The sequence below is a fragment of the Aspergillus undulatus genome, assembly GCF_047715775.1.
Source record: "Aspergillus undulatus strain CBS 261.88 unplaced genomic scaffold BDV17scaffold_47, whole genome shotgun sequence".
Lineage (NCBI taxonomy): Eukaryota > Fungi > Ascomycota > Eurotiomycetes > Eurotiales > Aspergillaceae > Aspergillus > Aspergillus undulatus.
Window position 1 is genome coordinate 24803 of NW_027396651.1, and position 22265 is coordinate 47067.

General features: G+C 50.3%; 8 protein-coding genes across 8 annotated transcripts; 5 read left to right on the forward strand and 3 right to left on the reverse strand.

Moving 5' to 3' along the window:
- Window positions 1-1314: 1314 nt before the first annotated feature.
- BDV17DRAFT_293933 (uncharacterized protein) lies at window positions 1315-2480 on the forward strand (the record flags this gene model as incomplete). Its single annotated transcript, XM_073762725.1, has 3 exons — window positions 1315-1904; window positions 1978-2242; window positions 2295-2480. 3 exons carry the CDS (start codon window positions 1315-1317, stop codon window positions 2478-2480), a joined length of 1041 nt encoding a protein of 346 aa, XP_073612788.1.
- Window positions 2481-2692: 212 nt separating this feature from the next.
- BDV17DRAFT_283568 (uncharacterized protein) lies at window positions 2693-4717 on the reverse strand (the record flags this gene model as incomplete). Its single annotated transcript, XM_073760381.1, has 9 exons — window positions 2693-2917; window positions 2995-3357; window positions 3442-3637; window positions 3761-3857; window positions 3905-4039; window positions 4115-4179; window positions 4253-4294; window positions 4360-4567; window positions 4603-4717. The coding sequence occupies 9 exons, from the start codon at window positions 4715-4717 to the stop codon at window positions 2693-2695; spliced, it is 1446 nt and encodes a 481-aa protein (XP_073612789.1).
- A 912-nt stretch (window positions 4718-5629) lies between these two features.
- On the reverse strand, window positions 5630-6157 carry BDV17DRAFT_293935 (uncharacterized protein; the record flags this gene model as incomplete). Its single annotated transcript, XM_073762726.1, has 2 exons — window positions 5630-5787; window positions 5863-6157. The coding sequence occupies 2 exons, from the start codon at window positions 6155-6157 to the stop codon at window positions 5630-5632; spliced, it is 453 nt and encodes a 150-aa protein (XP_073612790.1).
- A 3772-nt stretch (window positions 6158-9929) lies between these two features.
- Window positions 9930-12012, forward strand: BDV17DRAFT_270546 (S-adenosyl-L-methionine-dependent methyltransferase). The gene is made up of 5 exons (XM_073758699.1): window positions 9930-10182; window positions 10248-10377; window positions 10451-10574; window positions 10654-11183; window positions 11292-12012. The coding sequence occupies exons 1-5, from the start codon at window positions 9994-9996 to the stop codon at window positions 11531-11533; spliced, it is 1215 nt and encodes a 404-aa protein (XP_073612791.1). The 5' UTR covers window positions 9930-9993; the 3' UTR covers window positions 11534-12012.
- Window positions 12013-13716: 1704 nt separating this feature from the next.
- On the forward strand, window positions 13717-15726 carry BDV17DRAFT_163009 (S-adenosyl-L-methionine-dependent methyltransferase). The gene is made up of 3 exons (XM_073754696.1): window positions 13717-14153; window positions 14254-15335; window positions 15399-15726. Exons 1-2 carry the CDS (start codon window positions 13992-13994, stop codon window positions 15289-15291), a joined length of 1200 nt encoding a protein of 399 aa, XP_073612792.1. The 5' UTR covers window positions 13717-13991; the 3' UTR covers window positions 15292-15335; window positions 15399-15726.
- Window positions 15727-16827: 1101 nt separating this feature from the next.
- BDV17DRAFT_163029 (uncharacterized protein) lies at window positions 16828-18798 on the forward strand. The gene is made up of 6 exons (XM_073754698.1): window positions 16828-17100; window positions 17177-17312; window positions 17370-17801; window positions 17877-18530; window positions 18579-18672; window positions 18738-18798. Exons 1-4 carry the CDS (start codon window positions 16930-16932, stop codon window positions 18263-18265), a joined length of 1128 nt encoding a protein of 375 aa, XP_073612793.1. The 5' UTR covers window positions 16828-16929; the 3' UTR covers window positions 18266-18530; window positions 18579-18672; window positions 18738-18798.
- BDV17DRAFT_293940 (ketopantoate reductase family protein) lies at window positions 18478-19769 on the forward strand (the record flags this gene model as incomplete). Its single annotated transcript, XM_073762727.1, has 5 exons — window positions 18478-18530; window positions 18579-18672; window positions 18738-18792; window positions 18870-19072; window positions 19194-19769. 5 exons carry the CDS (start codon window positions 18478-18480, stop codon window positions 19767-19769), a joined length of 981 nt encoding a protein of 326 aa, XP_073612794.1.
- A 153-nt stretch (window positions 19770-19922) lies between these two features.
- Window positions 19923-21350, reverse strand: BDV17DRAFT_283573 (lytic polysaccharide monooxygenase auxiliary activity family 9 protein; the record flags this gene model as incomplete). The annotated part of the gene is made up of 3 exons (XM_073760382.1): window positions 19923-20375; window positions 20458-21155; window positions 21230-21350. 3 exons carry the CDS (start codon window positions 21348-21350, stop codon window positions 19923-19925), a joined length of 1272 nt encoding a protein of 423 aa, XP_073612795.1.
- Between the last annotated feature and the right edge of the window lie 915 nt (window positions 21351-22265).

Below are 22265 nucleotides of genomic sequence, written 5' to 3' on the forward strand. Positions count from 1 at the left end.
GATTGCCGCGATTTCGAGGGTTGAAGGGGGTTTTGGTAAGGTGCTTGGAGGAGGCGGAGGGGAGGACAAGGGACTGTTATCGGGAGGAGTAATCTTGGGATTACGTAGGGTGGGAACAGCTGCTGAAGCAATCTAGTGAGATTGGGGATTGTGTTGACGGTTCCGATGGATGATGAAGAAACAAATGTCAACCACTATTACATTCTCTGGCTGGAGGGAGAGGTACGCCGACGGTGGCGGTGAGTAATGACGTGTTATAAATCTCTTGAGGCCTTGAGCCAGACCCTCGGAATCTAATCCCATGCAGCGAGCATGGGAAGCGTGCTACTCGAATCTAAATAAGTGGTGCGGGATGCCTAATTGTGGTCGATTAGGGTTCGCTGGCCGCAACGCCCGGGCGCATGGTTCACGTTCCGTGGAAGTCTATGAGCACAACACAACTGGTCGAAGCAGGCGGCAGTTACTTATTCCATTCCTTCGAGCTTTGCTGGCTGCTAGTCATCTGTTTTTCACGTGCAGGCGGGACATTTTGGACTTTGTTACTTCTACATCGCGATGGTAGATCGTGAAGGATTTGTATTCCGGGGACCTGGTCTCGAGGAAATAATGAACAGGTCTGTCTACCCAGCGCGAGGCGTATCCCATTGAAAGAAGAAGGTGTAAGTGTACCTGAGAGAAAAGGTCTCAACCTGAGCGAAGGGCAGAATGTGCCTGGCTGTACAATCTTAGTGGCAGATCGTGCAATAATCTGGACCTACTCACCTGCTCCTTTCAGAACAGAAGTTATGAGTGAAGTCCCTATCTACTGCTTTAGCTACTTGAAGGAAATCATTCTTTTCTTCTTAAGTCTATTATAATGCTAAACTCTCCTCTTCATGAATTCAAAAGTGCATGGCTGGGTGAACCAAATTGCACACACATCCTAGCACAAATAGGGCTAGGAGATGGAACTAGAACTTCATACCCCATGATAGAAAAGCTATCATCACTTTCATGACTGAAGAAGGACTTAGGTTCCAGGCCCAGGCAGCCAATCTTGAGCCAACAAAGTTTTCATGGCTACAGCTGCTCTCTTGGCTGGGATGTACTCCCGGGGGCTGATGTCCACATCGAACCGTCATCCACAAGTCCAGGCTGCGCAAAATATTTCCGCAGTTACTTATTTTTCTATTAATATATCACTGCAGGTGGCTGCCTTTGCTCTTCTCCTGCCATCCTGCTCGTTTAATCCACGTCGGATTCCACGTCCCTAGCTCCTATCTATCTCGATTTGGCGATCCAGTTCATCATCAGCTTACCAGAAGAACCTCGATAATGGTTCTCTTCGACTTCTTCAGCAACGCATTCACTAGTGCGACAACCCAGGGCGAAAGAGCAGTCAACACCGTCATCAACATGGCCACTCCCGACCCGGAAGCGCAAAACTGGGAAAGGCACCAGCGGCTACAATGCCGCCAGGCGAGCCGTGACAGCATAACCCTCACGTTCGACAGGCTCTACTACTCCCCCTATGCCTACATCGACAACGCCACGGCCGAGCTCCACAGCATCAAAATAGAAACTCTCACACTCAACACCGACGGCCAACAAGACACGCGCATGCCCTTCTTCAAGCCGCCCTCGCTGTCCTGGCTGACCATCCACCCAATCAACCCCAAGCATAAGAAGACGCAAGATCGTATAGCGGAGGTAAATGATGCATGGGCGGCCGCCAAACGAGGCGAATATTCCGAGTGTCGGATCCTCGCCACGACGCTGGGCAACGAGTTTACGCGGTATATACGGATTCGCCCGGATGAGAGCTACCGGCTGGTTCCTGAGGACCGGCCGGACTTGGAAACCGGGTATAATTTTGATTTTCTGAACAGCTTTCCGCTTGAGGAGATTTCGGGGTGGACGAGGAGGTGAGGAACCTCGTACATATTTCGAGGCTGGTTATGCTTGCTTCCTGGCCGCTGCTGATTTCTTTTTCTCTAGCCGGTTACCAAGCTGCATTCAACACCACAGATACATACGTCCCACTCTCCCCGAGCGTTCAGATAAAACAACGCCGACCAAGACCTGGTCATCCACATTCGGGGATACTTGGATGCGGAATGACGCTAAGCCTCACCTTAGCTTTATCATGGAACATGACGTGCCCGCAAGTGAGGATTTGCTAGCCACAGAAGTCATGACGATCTTGGGCATGATACATGGAGGGCTTTCTGCGTTTACCCTGGAAGAACATAAGATTGTGCCCGTGAGTTCTGTCCGCCTCGCTGATGTTGCAATTACTGACCATTGAGAATTAGGTGAATGTTATCTCTTGCTTGAATGGGTATGCTGCCCGGGTCATACAGGCGTACTACCGGGACGAGGAGCTGCTCTTATACAAAAGCAAGCTGCATTTCTTTGACAGAGAATGTGAGCGGCAGAGGAACATCAACCTGTTTCTGCTTTACCTTGCTTGTCAGCCGGTTGGGGATACCATTGCGTAGTATCTTCGCCTGCTTTCCCTTACAATGGCGTCCAGATGGATTTTTAGTGCATAAAATAGATAGAATTTATGTAGACTACCTCAACTACATTACTGACCATGTTTCTAAGTTACGAAATACCGATTGCACATCTTCCCAACTCCCTACTCGAATCCAACATCGATTTCGTAAAGATCATCACATCCATGACCTCTTTGCAACCCTAGACGCGTCTATGAAGTGGCATCTTCCGACGAAGCCCCATCAATGCCTTTAACATCACCGCATGCTCTCCTACGCCTGATCGGCGTTGAAGGAAAGTCTTCCTCCCAGGTATCACCCGAGAAAGGCGGAATACTCGGCTCACATACTTTCCTCTCCTCAGGCAGCGTGCCATCCAAAAAGTAATCGCGAACAACCATCCCCGTACAAATCGAAGGCTGCCCAATCGAAGCATGCTGTGTGTACGTAAACTTAGCCTGATAATACAACCCTCACTAGAACCATGCAGAAGTCGGTAGTGTTGGATGCTTACCCCATAGCCATCATGCCTGAGAAGCACACTCCACTCAAACGCCTCACTCGCATTCCTTGCCGAGATAAACGGCACTGCGGGGCATGGATAGAACGGACTCTGGGTCCTGACGTGCAAGTTGCCCTCGCACCGTCCCTTTGCAGACATACGCTTATCCCACTGCGCGCACTGCATGTTAGCGCGGACGTTAATGTCGCCTCTGAACCGGCTGAGATTGTATGCGATATCTATCACCGGCTCGAACTGCTCGAACGTTGCTGCGCGAATGGTCTTGTCGCTGCATTTTATGCCCTGTGTTGATTCCTTGGCTGTTGGGGACGCGCTGGAGAAATCTGCCAGATTCTCCGCTGATGCGGTTATGTTCTTCGTTGCGACGGCGTAGACGAAGTCTGCTAGTCCTGATCAGCGATTGGTTGTGTAGAGTTCGTTGAAGATTTGGCCTTTAACGATTTGATATTCCATTAGTGCGGAGCCTAGTGGGATGGGGTGGTATTTGAGGTCGTCGAGGAGGGAGTAGAGGGTTGCTTCTAGTTCTGGCCCTAAGGAGGCGAGGTGTGATAGCTTGCAGAGATCGGGGGCGTCGAGGCACGAGGAGCAGAAGCCGGACAAGGTCTTGTCGGCGTCGGCGATTTTCATGTCGTCGCTGTGTAGGCAAGGCTAGTTATTAGTCTTGAGTATGGCCTTCTCTGGTATGGATCTCATGATATAAGTTAGAGCAGGGTAGGGGTATTTGTTGTAAGCGGACACTTATTATGCGTGATAGTACTGATACGGATTCAGCACACCGTCCAGAGTAACGCTACCTACTCTGTCTGGGAACATCGCTGCGACAGTCGCGCCTAGGGCTGTGCCGTATGAGAAGCCTAGAATTGTGTTTAGTCAACATATGCACTGCATCAGTGCCTTCCACACGGTAACAGCCACTCCCCCCAATAATGCAACAGTCCATCCCCGCCAAGCGCATCGACAATCTGCATCATGTCCCGCGTAATGAATGCCGTACCATACAGGTCGCCAGTCTTATTCATATATGCGTAACATGAATCTGCGAGGTTCGTTGCCGCTGACCATATGGATCCCGCGGCCGTGTCTCATGCGTTGGTGACAACTGGTACTTGACCCAGCGCAGCGAGTCTCTCCGCGTCGGTGTTGTAGCATGAGAAGGGGACGGTGTTTCCGACGCCACTGCGATTGGGAACGTTAGTTCAGCGTGAAGTATAACGAGTGAGGAAAGAGGTGATGAAATGTAGGTACGTACCGAGTGTTGAAGGTGACAAGGTCAATTTTGTCGCCGAGAATACTAACAGACAGTCCCCATTGGTATCGAAGTCCCTAAATATATCAAATGTCTCATCCCAGTCTTACGCATGCAGTTCAGGGCCAATATTAGCTATCGCGTCCAGTGAGTTCTCGCCCGGTCCACCGGGGTTGAACAGGACGGACTTCCAGCCCCAGGGCTTGCTTTTGCCCTCAATCTTCGCGAGTTCGAGAGTCACGGTCTTGTTCGAGCTTTTGTCGTTGTGGTCGAGCGGGGCATCGAGTGTGCCACATATCAGAGGCGCCGTTTGGTTTGCTGAGCATGGCCGCCTGTCTATTGATTTTCCCTACCACTTGTGCGAGGGACGGGGAATGGGCGAGCAGGCCCAAGATGATATTTGAAAGTCGAAACATTGCAACAAGGGAAATTGTAGTAGTAGATATCGCAAAGAGGTTGTTTTCTCATTGTGATTCAGGCTCGTATTCAAGATTTATATAGATGCCATGGGCCCGGGGACTATGCATCCATACCGGATTGGGAAAAACCAGCCGCTCGGGCGCCGTCTGCAAACGAGTGCTCTGTCAATCATCTCCTCCAGCTAATCAGGTTAAGCTTCAATCAAGTAGTTAGCTCTTCAAGGCTTGACTGCTTAGCACTAGACAGGCCTTGATGAACATCGTACAAGGCTGTGCCTGACACAAAGCCAATGAAGCAGGTGCCGATGCAGCCGTCTGGCCAATACGAGATATGCCACACGCCACCGATGTAATGACGGCCCCCAAGCAAGCTTGCCAGCAGTAGCAGAGGGTTCTGATGAACCAATGTATGCCGTATTCGTACATACACTTCCACTCTGGGTAAGTCTCGGTTTATTGTGCGCTGTGAGATGTGCGTGGCTTGTCCGCGGGACTTAAACCTCGATGCCGAAGGAACGGCGTCTTGTGTCCCCTGTTTCCGAACGCTCGACATGCCTGTTCTTTGATTCCAGCTTTAAAGCATCAATTAGGTGCTTTATTCAAGCTTAAGTTTTGCATTTGCTATGTGTCATCTACAGTTTTAGGTAGGCCTTACAAAGTGACATTGGCTCACATTACCATGCGCAAAGAAAGAGAAACAGAGCGAGATGACAAATAATATGGAAATTAAGGGGTCTTTACCACCTCTCATGTTCAAAGGAGAGCAGAAACACAAAATAGCCTTCTAACATCCAGACTAAATACAATGAACTGAGATGCATTATACCTCTGCATGCTGTATCTCCTAACCTGCTGCACATATAGCCAGCCTAGCTTGGAAACAAGGACGCTGAGTACGCGCTGAGAAGGACAAATTAAAGTGATGAAGGCAAAACCCATCGGAGACCTGCTCGACAGTCCTTCAAAGAACGCCCTCCTCGAAATCCACACCAAAGCGAATCAGGCTTTCCACTTTAGGCCCTATGTCATCCAGTAATTTCAGGATACCGCGCCTATACTTTTCGTCCTGTCCCTGCCATTTTCTTGCGCGCTCAGAGCGCTCCTCTAGGGCCGAGAGAGCTGCAACATTTCAAAAGTCAACTTGATGTTTCTATATATATGAATAAACGTATGCAAGCAAGAATTACCACTTACCAATCTCCAGGGCTTTATCCAGCTCTTGGAGAAGACTCTTTGCACGGTCTCGGATGACAGGAGCCATCAGGTGCAGATGCGGCTTGCGGACATCGATGTCCTCTTTGGGGTTGAGGTCAACGTCGTGCGACCAGCGCTTGAAGAAGTCTGAATTCGCGACTATAGCTGCGCACTCGTCGCCATCTCTTTTGTTGATAAGACCATGGATGCGGTCGAATTTAGCGATAATCTTCTTGCCGTGGTCAATGAGATCCCGGTCAATGTGGTCCCAGTCCGAAGAGGATGGTTGTGACATTTCGATGGGTTGGTTCAGATAGATGATTTTCGGATGATGGAAATTATGATTTAGCAAGAAATAAGCAAGCATTTTCAGAAATGTACTGCGGTTTATGTAGGTAACAAGCTACACTCTCGAGACGCATTGTTCAAAGAGTCCTTCAAAGCGACATTGTTCCAGGCCGTGCGTTCCGTACACTTGATCAAGAGGTGGAACCACTGTCTGCGATAAACATATAAAAAGTGCAGAGATAGCATTGAAAACGGAGCTTGAGATATAAAGGATGGTTGTTGGAGTCTTTTGGGGTCTCTACCAGTGACCTATCTTGTAAAAAACCTGATAGCCCAGGTAAAGACTCTCTTTGTACACTGTACCTCTATACCCAGGCGCTCGGGGTTCAGCTCCCGCATTGTCCATCACTAGTTCATGGTCGGCTGTACAAACCTTCCTTTACCTTGTCTTCGAAGCCACGGAGCGAAACAAAACAGGAGCATCCACACAAAATTCCGGTGACATCAAGGCATTGGAGATACTTTGTCCGGCCGAGTATGTCAGGTGCCCCCGAATGCAGATTATGCCTGCAATGCCTACCATTATCAGATGCTTGAATCTGGTTGAAATTTTAGGTATGCTGATTAACCAGAAGAAATATGGTATTTGGACAAACAACCTCGGGAGGCTAAAGTATCACTACATTCAGGGCCGCATTAAACTTGAACATTATTATTATCTCAAACATTAACTATTAAAACTTCTCCATGGCCTCCCAGGTCAAGTTGCTTCGCCAACGTATGCAGCTCCTTAACCTGCTTAATGGCACTCTGACCAAGTCTCTTAATCTCTTCCAACATGAAGACTGAGAGCAAGCCTGTCTCATATTGCAGATCAAAAGACGGCCTTGTGCGCACTGCATTTCATTCGCTATTAGCACCTTGGACAAGTCCCAGTGGGCTGACGGGAATGGAGAGGGGAAGGAAGGAGGGTAAATTGTAACTTACGTCTTGCCAGCTGTTGCCTCAGCAGATCAAGAGTGTGCCACAGAAGACGGACAGAAGCTTCGTCCACTCGGGACTCGATAGGTTTTTTCTCGTGGTAAAGCGCAACCTCAGTCGCCCACATTTTGAAGCTCCTTTCTACCTGCTCGGCGATTGTTTGCATGTACTTGTTGTCTTCCTCGCCGTAGCGATGCTTTGCATAGGCGAATTCGACTTCAACCTTGCGTCCTATGGCGTAGAGAGTGAATTTGGACATTTTGTTGGGCTGAACGAATACTTGAATACGGGTGCGGGTTGATGGGGCTTGTGTTATTTAGGTGATAGCTGTCTTGGAATCTTGAGAGTGGATTGTGATGATTATAGTATTGAGAAGGGCTCGTGGAGGCTTTATAACCTGTCACTATAGAGTAGGAAGTCTAACATAATAATCTATATAAGTACCATTGCTTGATAGTCCTGTGAGTGGAACAATGAGATGAAAACGCATTCTTTTCGACTAGCCATCCTCTCGGGCTGTATGTTTTGTTTCAACTTCAACATTGAAGAAGGGAAAAGTGGAGAAAGAACATTAATGCGTTGTCTTCTTTGTCTCTTCATTATCATCACATTGTGAGGGTGACTGGGACGAGTTTCTTACAGCCTTCATGTGCGTCTAGAAACACATTACAAGAATAAAGTGCGAATAAAGGGCAAAGGACTCAACCTTTCGCAGCTGAAACGTGCATGATCAAAAGCTTGCACTGTATTCTTTCTGCTTTGTTTCAATGATACTCACGGATCCTTTGTGGAATCTCTGTTGTTGCTCGTACTTGGTATGACATGCATAACTGAATAACTGGGCAAGGTTCCATCTGTTATGCTTCACCATCACCATGGAAGGCTATCCATTGCATGAGTGCTGGAACTTATACAATTTCTTTCTATAGAACATACATCCTCTGACAGTGGCTCATACAAATCCCACTGCCTACCTCCTAAATAGTTACGCATAGTCAGCATCAAGAGATTGGACAGTGATGCCACTGTTCAGCATTGTTGAAACCCAGAACATATAGCGACCGGATTTAGGCATCTTCGGAACGTTCCAACTCCTTGTTGCCTCCCCGACCATTTTTATTTGTTTAGCTATTTTGTTTATGGCGCGAGGAGCGCAGGGGCTGGAAGGAATGGTGTGCTTCTGTAAGATACTGCACCTCAATGATAATCTACAAAACACAAAAGGTATACGGTCGACTGAGTAGTCTAAGTTTAAGGATCCTGGGCAAGTTTGAAAGCAAGCCTTGACCGTATATATTTTCTTCTTTCAAATGTCCTTTTTTTTTGAGAGTCTGCTGGGTATGGTTACTGCTAGACTAAGAACCGCAACCTAAGCCAATATCCTATCAACACCAAAACCGAAAATAGTCGCAGATACTTGCCATTAACGATAGAAATATGCATCTCACAACTAGGCTCCAATCATCTGGTTGTTTATCTTTGTCTGAGACACATATCCGCTATCTCGATTACTTTGTCCAATGCGCCAATGACGACGTCGGTGAGTCTCTTGATCTCCTCGTGGTCTACCTGCTGAGAGGGGATATCCTGATCTTCTCAGCCCAGCCATCAAATCGCCGTGATTGTTGGCTGAGGATAGAGCACATATGCTCGTTGTTGGCGTTAGCATAACATCTGTTCGCCTTGGTAAATTCGGTGCGGACTTGGGCCCCGAGCTTGGCGAGGCCGTAGACTGGGAGACATGGAGTTGGAATAGACATTGTGGTAAGATTCTTGGTGGGAGGTTCGTGATAACTGAGGATTGGTGTTGAGGACCGCCGGGGGGGGGTGAGGGGGTAGGAAGGTTGGAAGTCGAGGAGATTCCTTCTGAAGTTTCTATCTGACTCATCGTACTTATATAGCTAATGTGTTGGTTTATGAGACGCCTGATATAAAGGCCATTATGTTCGGCATCTCATTGCAATGTTCTGGCTGTTATAAAGCTCACGAAGAAAGGGAACATTTTCTCTAATTGGGAAGAGTTGTTAGGGGATACGGCATTGTCTGTATTAGCATCCTCTTGGGACAATGGAAGAGGATACTCCACGAGACAAGGGCCCTGAGAACATATTCTCACGCATTGTTCTTTTCTTATCACCCTTTTTCAGTTTCCTCGTACGATTAAAGAGATCCAACAACAGGTCTCCAACGGAATGCAGGAATGAAACATCTTCTATCTTTTATCGTCAAGAGAAAGGTCGATTACAGACTCTTCCCAATGCAGTTCAATTGGAGCATTGCAGTCTTTTTAGTAGAGAAGAGCGTATCGGCAGAAAAATAACGTCTTCTAGGCTTGAATATTGGTGCCAACCACGAACCAAGTTGGTGAAGTATGATCTTCATGCCTCAATTTCTCCTTTTGAATCAAGTCCTCAAGTCTCAAGACACCACGCACAACTCAAGCCCTAGAAACCCACTGCTATCATCTTAACTTGATGATACTCAGGTTAACGGCCTTTTAGGGAGTAATTGGGCGCCAACCGCTAATTTTATCCTAAACAACAACCGTGGCTTGCGGCATTTCGGATGTGTGGAAAACACCATACACACAAGAATATACCTTTTCAGATGCAACGGAAAACACCCTTCAGTGGCGCTGAAAGATACATCTTTACTCTTCATATATGTCTAAAAATAGCAAGTCGAGCCATCACCTAGGCTGACAAACCAGCGTGGTTTGTGCAACGTCGCTGCTATAGTCTCTCTTCCGCAGATGATGCAAGTCTTACATTTTCTGCAGACATCCTCGAGTATTACATATCCATCGCAGTCAGTTCCTGCTTTGCATATCCAAATACGACCCTGTCCTTCCCCATTCTCACCATGGACTTTCCCAAACCTTCAGAATCAAACATCCTCTCCCTCGTCGAAGACATCCGCCAAGCAGCAGTCAAAGACACTACTAGCACGACAGGCTCACCAGACACGCACTTCCACCTTCTCTCCCTCATTGACCAGCTAAGACTCGCTGTCGAGGCACCGACTGAAACTGTCCTGCGGTTGATCTACCAGGTTCGTCTTTGGCTTCGTTCTAGTCCTGAGTTTATAGTTGACCATCGGTGCCATCCCATGACCAGCCATCCCAAAATGCCGCACTGCGTACACTGATTGACCTAGGTGTCTTTAAACTCCTCGTGAGCCATGGCACATCCAGTCTTTTGGCGGAGGAATTGTCTACGTACACGAAAGCTGAGAAGGGTCTAATCGGTCGGTTCTCGCTACTGTCACACGCCCTTCGTCACCATGACTCGCGTGAGACACTAACCGCTATCGAGCAAAGTCCGTTTAATGCGCGTTGCGACTGCGCTAGGGCTATGCGATAACCCAGAGCACGAAGTCTACAAGCCGAACACCAAAACGGGCATTATGACTCACCCTATCGGGCGAGATGGGGTCCAGTGCATGTACGTGCTCCATTCTACAATCTCCGTGGCAGTCATGTCCCCATTTATCCCGGGTATGATGCTGACCAGCTACCGTTAGATACGACCTCACCATGCCTACCCTCTCGAAGCTTCCCTCCTACTTCGCCGAACACAACTACACCCTTCCGATAGACTACAATGCGTCCCCGATGCACTGGGCAATTGGGCAAAGCCAGTTCGAGTGGCTTGCGTCAAATCACCACCAGCAGGGCCTCTTCAACTCGTATATGGCGAGTCGAAGGGAGGGAAGGCCGGCTTGGTTTGATGTTTATCCTGTTGAAAGGTTAACACAGATTGATTGCGCCTCAGGTTCTGACAGTGGCCCCAATTCATATTCTTGCTCTTGCTCGGCGGCACATGGGAAGGAGGAGGGAGTGTTCTTGGTTGATATCGGTGGGAATCAAGGGCATGATTTGTTGAAGTTTCGGGAGAGGTTTCCCGATGCCCCTGGGCGATTGGTCTTGCAGGATCTGCCTACCGTTATTGAGGGGGTCGATTCTAGGTCTGGACCTGGATCTGAGTGTGCACTCGATAAGAATCGAGTTGAGGCCATGGGGTATAGCTTTTTCGATCCACAGCCGGTGAAAGGTCAGTTACTTACCTGCCTACCTGCTTGCCTATCCATTTTCCTCCTCCGCCCAGGATGGCCTCGCCCTATCCTTACCTAGTCTACCCTGGCTGACGACATCCCACCAGGGGCAAGGATTTACTACTTCCACTCGATATTCCACGACTGGCCGGACAGTATCTGCCTTACCATCTTCCGCAACACAGTCTCCGCAATGAACCCGCTCCACTCCCGGATCATCATCGTCGACTTTGTCCTCCCTGATACAGAGACACCGCTTCTGCAAGCCTCGCTCGATATCCAGATGATGAGTATTGGGTCTGGTGTTGAGCGGTCTAGGGCCAGTGGGCGGAGCTCCTGGGGCAAGTAGGGCTTGAGATTAGGGGGATTTGGAGTGCGGGAGTTGGGATGGAGAGTGTTATTGAAGCTGGACTGACTGGGTTGGAAGCGAGATGTTGGTGAGAAAATTGTCTGGAGGTTGTTAGTACTCTTGGAGGCAAAAGCCTGACGAGTACGGTTTGTCGTCCTCGTCCTTGGCGCAGGGGAGCTGTCTTTTCAAACAATTCGGCAGGGGCTTTAAGAGCATCCTGACAAGGAAGCCTTACTTACCGTTACCTAACCACTCTGCTTGCTTGCTTACTGAGTCGATCAGCGTTCGTAGGTGCCTGCACGGAAGCTTGAACGCGGAATTAACGGGCTGCTGTTATTGCCCTTCTTGCTTACCAAAACGAAAACAGTCCATACATATGCCCAGGGGACTGTCCGTAGGCAAGGTCTGTCCAAGCATTATTGTTCATCAGTCAACTATCCCTTGCAGTCATTACTATACTCACCCCTAGCAGCCCTTGTTTGTGGGATTTCTGGCCCTTGACGAATACTCCGACATATCAGGGACCTACGTTGGCGACGTCTCCAGAACTCAGATCCCTGGCACCAAGCAAGGGTTGAACTTCCAAGACACTTGAATTGAAGTTTGGATGCTCGGACCGCAAGCCAAAGTGACAGGTACTATAGCGGTCAGTTCCCCGGCGTCTTCTCTACGACCGAAGTATAACTCCGAGCCCTACTTTAAGTTACCAGGGCTGCAAGTTGCCACGCCACATTAATATGGGACTGCATCATGCAGAGCCTGCTCTAGAAATAAAATTATTCATACTCTGTAGAGTGTGGGGTAAATTCCCTGATCGTGATCGCACAGCATCAGATCGCGATTGCAGGGATCTGTGCATAACATTATGCATGATATGGAATGTGCATTGATACTCCGTTGCGATCGAAATCAATAATAATGCCTTAGTGCGTTCTTTACTAAGACGTGCCCGCTAATACGAGAACGGGGGAGGTGGTCTATTACAGAAAAAGCCTCCGGAGTCAATTCATAACATAACTGGATATCTGGCATGCTCTGTTCTGTGAAGAAGAGAAAAGGAGCGCCAGCGATTTAGGGCGTCGAAAAGAAGGAAAAATCGAATTGTTGTCAAGTGTTTGACTAAAAAGGAAAATATCTTCGTGTCCAGATTGAGATATGAATGTGTCCTCGGAATCGGAGGCGGTAGCGTCTAATTGGCTGAAATTTTATTCCAGCCAATGAGAATCTACCTCTCTGCCATTTAGCAGTTACAACCATATACTAGAGAGTATATATTGTCAAATATATATATCTCCAACATCACTCACATGCACTTCTATATATATTTTCATATATGGCGTTACCTAATTAGGATAGGGTAGGTCTGACAGCAAGAAATATTATTATGTCATTACATAAGCAAAAACATTTTCTTTTCATTGTCAGAAAAGAAAATCTTGCACCCCTACTGAGCGATTCAAAAGGAGCAATTGCAGTCCCCACAACGCCTCCAGGGCCAGATCGGGGGCGGTTTTGCACTGCCTCACCGCTACTTCACATCATCATGAAGTCTCTTTTACCTACAGTTGTAAGTCACTTGAACATGTTGATTGTCAACGTGACAAAGTTCAAGAGACAGATGTCAAAGTGTCAAAGCCAATGATTGACTAAACTATCGAAGTCAACTGAAGTGACCCGCGGAACTCGAGCGCATCCCGGCGGGCCGCGAAAAGAGGATCCAAAGCGTCTCCAGTCACTGGCGGATGTTGCATTCCGATCCACTGCAGTATTTGGAACGCATGGAGAAGGGCGACGATACCCGTCCAATGGGGGCGCGATCGCGATATGATCGGGCTGCGCACTGCTAGTCGAGGTGGCCGCTTGAAACACCACATGGCACTTCTGGGCATGCATGTAGGCTCCGTGTGAAGGACTAGATCATCAGATTGATTAGGATCAGACAAGAATGACCAGGACGCCGGGTCGAAGGTCGGAGTGCACTTGCTTTGCCTCTGCGCTCTGCAGACTCCTTAGCAGTCTGCTAGAGCTAACAAGTGCTAGTCTAGCCTACCTGTAATATCGCCGTATTGCGTGACAGTGGATCAGCCTGCAGCTAGCTTGCCGGTCTCGTCTGGCGGCGGCACAACTACACTCTCTGACTCGAACGCAGACTCGGACCAGGATCGCCACGTGCCATCATGCTCTGCTTGCACGGTTGAACGAACCTCTCTTAGCCTGCCTCACTAGCAGCGTAGGTTCAATAACAAAGGCATAGTCTGAGAGGTATGGAACCATTAAACTCTTTGCCTGCCGCGTCTGCTGCAGTGCTGCTTCAGCCGCTTAGAGGAGGAGGGGTGGGAACGGCCACGGCCTCCCCCCGGTTCCCTCGTCTGATTTATTGACACCCTGACGTCTCTGCCCCTCCATACTTCTGTATACTTCTACATTGCTTTTTGTACATACATTCTTGCAACCCAGCATGTCCTCCGTCTCCTCCATCCTCGAGGGCCTCGCTGCCGCCGGCAAAGCCTACGACAAAAATGAAGCGGGCTCGCGCGAAGCCCTGATTGATCTCGGGCGTGCGCTCGTCACAGAGCTCGAGATTCCCTCGGAGTTCCTGCAGCGAACTTTTTGGGCGGAGGTGAGTGCATGCGCAGGATACCTATCCCATTGCATTTTTCCATGCATTACCCTGCAGAAACCCAATAATCCAAAGATCTAACAATCAATGCGCCGTCTAGCCCGCCCAATCAGCCATCATCCGCATGGCCGTCGACACGCACCTCTTCCAACACCTCAAAGCCGCCGGCGAAACCGGCCTCTCCCCCTCCGCATTGTCTCAAAAGACCGGAATCGACGTCCTCCTCCTACAGCGTCTCGCGCGGCACCTGGTAGCCATGAACCTCCTCACCTTCTCCAACGGCGCCTTCCACTCCACACGCCTATCCAACGGCCTGTCCGAGGAAAACTACCAACATAGCATCTCCTTCTGCTACGACACCGCGCGCCCCTCATTCAACGGGTTCCCCGCGCACTTCAAGAAACACGCGTACAAATCTCCTGAACTCGGCTCGCTAGACGGACCGTTTCAAGACGCGCATAGCTCCTGGGGTCAGCCGTTCTTCGAGTGGCTTGTTGCGAACCCGCCGAATCTGACGCACTTTGACTCATTTATGAGTGCTTACCGCGCTGGGAAGAAGAATTGGTATGATGTTGGTTTTTACCCTGTGCAGGAGCGATTAGTGAAGGGGTTTGAGGGCGGGGAGGATGATGTCCTTCTTGTTGATGTTGGTGGTGGGCGAGGCCATGATGTTGAGACTTTTACGACTGTGCATCCGGACCACCCTGGGATGGTGATTCTTCAAGACCGCGAGCCTGTTATTGCCGGTGTTCTGGAAGCAAGTAACGGGAGCCCACCCTTCACCGCGCAATCCCACGACTTCTTTACGCCCCAACCGACCCAGCACGCGCGCGCCTATAGCCTCCACTCGATCCTGCACGACTGGAGCGATGAGGACGGAGTCAAGATCTTGCAGAATCTCGTCCCCGCGCTGAAGAAGGGGTACTCGCGCGTCCTGCTGAATGAGATTGTAGTTAGCGAGGAGAAGCCCACGCTTGCGGCGACGAATATGGATCTTATGATGCTGGCGCATTTTGCGGTGCGCGAGCGCACGGAGAAGGAGTGGACCGATATCCTGGCGCAGGCGGGACTCAAGATTCTCAAGATTTGGACGTATCCGGGGGTTGCGGAGAGTTTGATTGAGGCTGAGTTGGCGTAGACCACCTGGTACCTGGACTTGCTATAGGGTCTATATAGGATAGAGTACGTATGTTATAGATGGTTTGTCTTGGAAGACGACTATAGGGGAAAGACTGACTTCTGTAGGCTGTTTGATGTCTTGGTACTCGGGAGGGATCATGATTAGGTAGATAGCCTACGTACTAAGGCACCTCAGGAACGGTCCTTCAAAGAATAAGCCACGCATTCTATAGTCGCTAGTGCCGGCTGGGCTTTTGGCTTACAGGGGTGACAACTCGCAAGGATTCATTCTTCAGGAAACCAGACCAGGGCAAAATGGAAAGCTGCCGAAGACTATGCCACCAAAATCAAATTCCAGAAATAAGAAGACGGGATCCTTGGTGAAACACCGAACAATTAAGCAGTGTCCATCGGCATTACGGTATGGCACCATCCGCTCCGGCCGCGACCGTTGATGCTGCCGAATTAAATCAATTTGCACTGTCCAGTGCCCAGTGGAGTAAAGGCCAGGGCCAGCACCTGGAGCAATGGCATGGAGCGATTCTTCAAAATTTTCAATAACTTGAATGCTCCATAATGTGGCACGATACGAGTCTCGCCATATTATCGATCTATTCCATCAAATAGTCCTTGCCTAGAATCTCTCTATTGAAGCAACGCACAAGCATTCCATGGCTTAGTTGGCTATGCTTGATCAGCCTTAGCCTAGACAGGTACGTTGAAAATGTGACGCTGACTCGACCGTTCATGAACACAGGCACAAGGCCCAAGGCAAAAGCAACAGGAAGGAGATCACCAGACCCGACACTACTACTGACAGACAGAAACGAGGATTGGGGAACACTCCAGTCCAAGTTCCCAGTGGGCCAGTTCCCACCCGGCACCAGGAGCGGTTCTAACTGGAGCCCTCCATGCCGTTCCGATCCTGCCAGTGCGGCCGGGGAGCAGGAGTCAGTCTAGTGTAGACCCGCCACTGCATCTAGGGCCCACCACTCCTTACGGAATAGGTAACCATGGCTGACAGGTCCAGAGCACCGTGCACGTTTACTTTTTCTGCCCCTAGCTTGGCCGCCTCTTCACAATGCCCCTTTGTTGCCTCGTTGTTCGCGGCTTTCCCCACTACTGTTCATCATCGGACCATAATCAGTTTATTAGTGCAAGGATTCGACATGCAGCAAGTGGCGTTTTGACGTCCGGGAACTGGACTGGATTATGGAAGGACCCGGCTCGCCACGGTACGGTTGGGAATTGGGGAAAAAGCAATTCTGCTTTTCTCAAATATGGTCGTTTCACCTGGGATCGTCGAGAGGAATCAGCCTTGAGAGGGGAGCTTCCTTTCTTTTTTTGGAAAGTGTTCTCGACATCGACACTCGTACTTTTGATTACTAGGTACTGTTGGGGACTTGAGGCTGGCTTGGTGGGTTCAAGATTGGTATATCTATCTAGGCCCATATCTGCCCTTGGTCCCTCAAGCCTAAAGGCCCAAGGAAGCCTTACCCCGGTGGTTCGTCCAATCAATCGGGTTTGGGCACTCTGGTTGCGATTGCAGTTGCTTTCGATTCAACTTGATTGAACTCGCTCGATCGATTGAGTCAAGTCAAGTCTATTGATTCATGATCCCCCAGACGCTTCGACTAGGACAACAAATACAACTACCATGGCCTCCCTAAAGACAGACGTCGACTTTTCTGAGAGCCGCGCGGTAGAAGTCAATGTCGTGGGCTGGGTGTTTACGGGGATTGCGATTGCGACGGTGGCGCTGAAGGTTACGGCAAGGCATATGGTGAGGAGGCTTGGGTGGGATGACTTTTTTATTTTCTTTTCGACGGTATTTGCCCCTTCTCTGTCTTCTCTGCCAGGCATGGTATTTTGTATAGGAGCTGAAGCTTACTGATTGCTTGTAGGGCTTGAGTATCATTGCTGCGGCGCTGGTGTCGTACTCGGTCACGCTGGGGTTAGGACGGCACACGGCTGCTGTTGTCGCGGAGCACGGCATGGAGAGGGTGACGAAGACGGCAAAGTGGCAGATATTGGGATTCCGTATGTTCCAGACCCTCTACCCCAGAGTATCACCAACTAATGACCCTCATATGATAGCCTTCAACATCGGCTCCTTCAGCTTCCCCAACATTTCCATCTCAATCCTAATAAACAACCTCCTGGACCCGAACCCTCTCCGCGCACGCCTATTACTTGGAATGTCAATCCTCCAAGTCATCTTCGCCCTCATCTCAGTGATCCTCATCTTCGCACAGTGCCGGCCCACCGCCGCGCTCTGGGACCACAGCATCGCGGGAAACTGCTGGCCGCAGTCGATCTTCTACGACTTTATGTACTGGACGAGCGCGTACACGACCATGACGGATATTGTGCTGGCGATTGTGCCGATTACGGTGTTTTGGAAGTTGCAGATGCGGAGGTCGACAAAGATTGGGGTCTGTATTATGATGGGGCTTACGCTTTTGAGTGCGATTGTGACCATTGTCAAGGCGACGTATTTGCCGCTTTTCACAGATGTGGAAGATCCGCGTATGTCTTTCTTCCTTTCTCTACCCCTTTTCTATGGAGTTGGAGTTGGGAGGTCGAGGTGCTAATGTTGTGCAGTATACAACGTCACCCCCCTGGTGGTCTGGGGCCTCATCGAGCAAAACGTTGTCATCGTCGCCGCTTGCATTCCAACCCTCCGGCCATTCTTCCGCCGTGCGTTTGAGTCCAGGGGATCATCGAATAATACCTCGAGCCGACCAACAGCGTCAGCCATAAAGCTTTCCTCGAACCCCTCGCACAACCGCTCCAAGCCGCTCCCCTCAACAACAGAAATCGACCTCGAGGAGACACGAGTCGAGCATGAGGACACCGATGCCGACAGAGGGAGCAACGATAGCCGGCAGGGAATCTGGCAGACCAGAGAGGTGATTGTGGAGAGTGACGACGAGAAGAACAGTGGGGGACGCGATATGCGGAATGTTGTGCCGATGAATTTGAGGCGGTAGTCCTGCGCAGATGCAAATGCATTGCAGTGTCGTTCTTTACCTTTTTTTTTTTTCCCCTATTCTCGTGTTCTTTATGTATATCGTATTTATGTACTATACGGTTAATGATGACTCTCACATCGGGGCTTCTCCGACCCCCGCATTTCCTTATCCTTAACCTTAACCGGCTGGTCTTCTCCATCTTTCTATCAACAACCATCTACCCCTACACCATGGCAGACACAGACTCAGGCCCGATTGACGTCCTTCTCTATGGCCTTGGAGCGTAAGTTATTCCTCTCTACTTCGAAGGAAACTATTCTGACAACAACAGCATCGGCTCCTTCTACGCCTTCATCCTCCACCGCGCCGACCGCGTCCGGCTAACTGTCGTTGCGCGCTCAAACTACGATGCCGTGGTGAAAAATGTACCTCCCCTAGAAAGTCATACATCTATCTAATTATCGGAGTGAAGTACGGCTGACAGAGTTAGGGCATCCAAATCACATCCAAAAACCACGGGGAGCATACTTTCCGTCCGCATCATGGTACGTCCATCTTCCTATCTATCTAATTGAATATCTACCGCAATATCTTCAACCCAGATTAACATTAATGAAAAAAGTAATCCGCACCCCCTCCGAAGCCGCCGGAAAGAAGTTCAGCTACATCGTCTGCGCACACAAAGCCGTTGATCCCACCGGCGCCATCCTCCCCCTCGACCCCGTCGTGAGCGAGGACAGTACATTCGTCATCTTGCAGAATGGCGTCGGGAACGAGGATCCCTTTCGGGAGAGGTGGCCTGGTAATACGGTTATCTCGGGGGTTGTATGTTCTCCGCTTTCTTTTCTTCGTTCCCTGTTTCTTGTCTCTGGTTGTGGCTGTTGTTGTTGTTGATGTTGATGTTGCTTTGATGTGATGCGATACAATGCTCATATGTACTGTACAGGTCTGGGTCGGAGCATCCCAACCCACCCCAGGTATAATAAACCACACAGAGTCCGAACTCACAGAGCTAGGCCTCTTCCCAAACCCCTCCCTTCCCCCCTCTCTCGAAGAATCCCGGCTTGCAACATTCACAACCCTTTTCACCGCCGGTGGAACGCACTTCACCGTCGTTCCGGAGATCCAACCCCGCCGGTGGGAAAAGGTCGTCTGGAACGTCGCGTGGAACGCCATAACCACATTAACAGACCAGGACGTTTCAGCGTGGCTTACCTCTTCCCCCGAGGCGGTCCCGTATACGGAGCGGTTGATGGGTGAGGTTATCTCTGTTGCGGAGGCTTGCGGAGTTCAACTGAAGGAAGGGTTGGCGGGTGAGTTGGTGGAGAGGGCTAGGGGGCTGGGATACTTGAGGACCAGTATGCAGGGTGATCGGGAGGCGGGGAGGGTGATGGAGATTGAGGTTATTCTTGGGGTGCCGGTGAGGAAGGGACGGGAGTTGGGTGTGGCTACGCCGCTGTTGGAGGGGTTGTATGTGCTTTTGTTGGCTGTCAACAGGAAACTGGCTGCTGGGGCGAAGTAGACGAGGAAAAGATGGTATGTATAGAGATATGGGTACTATGTTTTGTGAGTTCTGTCTCGTTTGTCTTGTCCGCTCTGGTCTATTCTACCCAGATATCTCTATCATGGAAATAGACCTGCCCGTTGGCTTGCCGGGACCATAGCTCTCAAGGCTTTACGCCCGGTGAGAGCGCTTAGCCTTGCACCGGCCACGGCCATGACCTTTGGGTCGACGGCCAGACGTAGCCTCGACATCAGTCTCAGTCACAGGAGAAGCCGTAGAACCACTAGCAGTAGCAGTCGCACTCGTAGTCACAACCGTAGAAGCAGGAGCAACAACAGAACCCGCCCCTTCACCAGTCCCATCCCCAGACCCAGACGCACCACCCGCCTCATAATCCGAACTACTCACCCCACCCGAAAAGACCTCCATCGACCCATCAACCCGAGAGTATTCGGACTCCGGCGTGAGAACCTTCCCTTTATTCGGCGGGCCCTGGAAGTTCCCGGCATTACACTGATCATCGATGTTGTTGCACTTGTCCGACCAAATCTCGCAGTTTTGGCCGCCCGTTGGTGGGGCGCCGTCCCAGCATGAGTCGGCTTGGGTCCAGCATTGCTTGGAGGACTGGAATAGTCAAAACAGGGTATGTTAGCGGGATAATACAAGAAGAAAGGGTTGAGTGGGTGGAAAAGTAGAGTTGACGAACCGCCCAGCATCCCTCCTCGTCAGAGTAGCTCGGTACTTCCTTTCCGCACCAGTTGTCGCGAATGAGGATACATCCCTCTGGTTCAAGTCCCTTGCTCTGCTTCACCTGCGTTCCAGACGTCGTCTTCGCCGTAGCAGAGCTTGAAGAAGGCTGATAAACATCCGGCCCAAACCTCGGATACGGCAACTGCAGCGGCTCCTCATAAATATTATACGTAAGCCCCTCCATATCAGTACTGTAGGTAGACCCATCAATCACGACGCCCTCCGGCGTATCACCATTCTCATTTCCAGCCAGGAAAACCTGCGCGCACGAAACATAAAACTGCGGATCAGGCGGACTCTCCACAGCAGCATGCAGCGCAAGCAACTCCGTGCGCACAAGATAATCACCTCCCTTCAACCCCTCAGGAATAGCAACAGACATGAACCCGTTATTCGCGATCATTTTCTCCGTGCACCATTCGGCTGTGTTCTCGTCGTAGTCGAGTTCATAGATCTTGAACCACCCGCCGCCTGCAGCGTTGTTGCTGCTCGATGCGTCCTCGACGGGCTTCATGTAGACTGCGCAGGGGCCCTTGTGTCCTGAGTCGATGGAGCCTGGGTTTGAGGCGTCGGGCCATTCGCGGAATTGGAAGGTTAGCGTGCTGTTTTGGGAGGCCGGGCAGATGCGGGAGACGGCGGTTTCGCCATTGTAGCCTGTCATGCACTCTTATCAGTATGTATGTTCTTGATTGGGGCATTGGGGGGGGGGAATGTAATTGTAAACGCACCGCAAGCAATGGCATCGTTCGAAAGAGGACTAATCGGGTATGTTGCCTTGGCGGGGTCAGAGGGCTGTCGGACGCAGACGCCATCGCCTTGGTTTTCGCCGTCGACGTAGAGGGTTGTCATGAGGGTGTGGCTGGCCACGAGGGGGACGAGCCCCAGGGCTAGTAGGGCGTTGAAGCGCATGGTGATCGAATACTCCGAAGAGTCAAGTCAGGAAAGTCAAGTCAAATCGAGTAAAAAGAGCAAAAGAATGTAAGCCTATCAAAGGAGCGTAAGAACGAAATGGAAGTAAAGTAACCAGACTTCTTGAATGAATGACGATGAAGACGAAGATGAAGAAAGAACAAAACTATCCAACGAACTGAAGACGAAACAAATCGAGGAAGGGGATCCAGGTACCGTTATATACGCCCACCTGCACCCACCCAGCCACCCATTCGACGCCGTATTACTCCGTACCAGACGCCCGTAGCCGCCCACCACAGCCCTAGGCAAATTGCGCTGTCAGTGCATCACAGCTGCAGCCTGCAGGAGTGTCAGTCAGAGAATGCAAGCAAGTCTCCGCCCAGAACCGCCAAAATGAAATGCCGCCGTGTTTCCAACCCCACCGATCGATCTCGATCATCTGCCAGGCCCGCTAGGAGCGTTTCAAGTGCCGCTTGGCGAAGGTGGCACAGCAGGACAATAAAACGCAGGGCTGCACAAACAAAGAATGGTGATCCTGTAGGCTAAGCGCCCGAATGGGCGGATGGGTTTATTTCTCCGACGGTGGCTGCAGCATGCTCATTTATTATTTTGTTCTTGTTTGTTGGAGAATTTTTTTTTTTTTTTTTGAGACTTGGCTGAGGCCTTGGTAGTCGAGGTTTCCGTGGCATGGCATGGTATGGCAAACGGAGGAATATTATCAAGCCTACGTGTGCGGTTCCTTCTTGGCTTGGCTGGTTGATAGATCTGCCCAGGTGTGTTTGATGAAGGGCCGGTGCAGTGTGTGCAGTGCAGGCGGCAAGCAAAGCAAAGCGGCGTGTCCGAGCCCAAAAA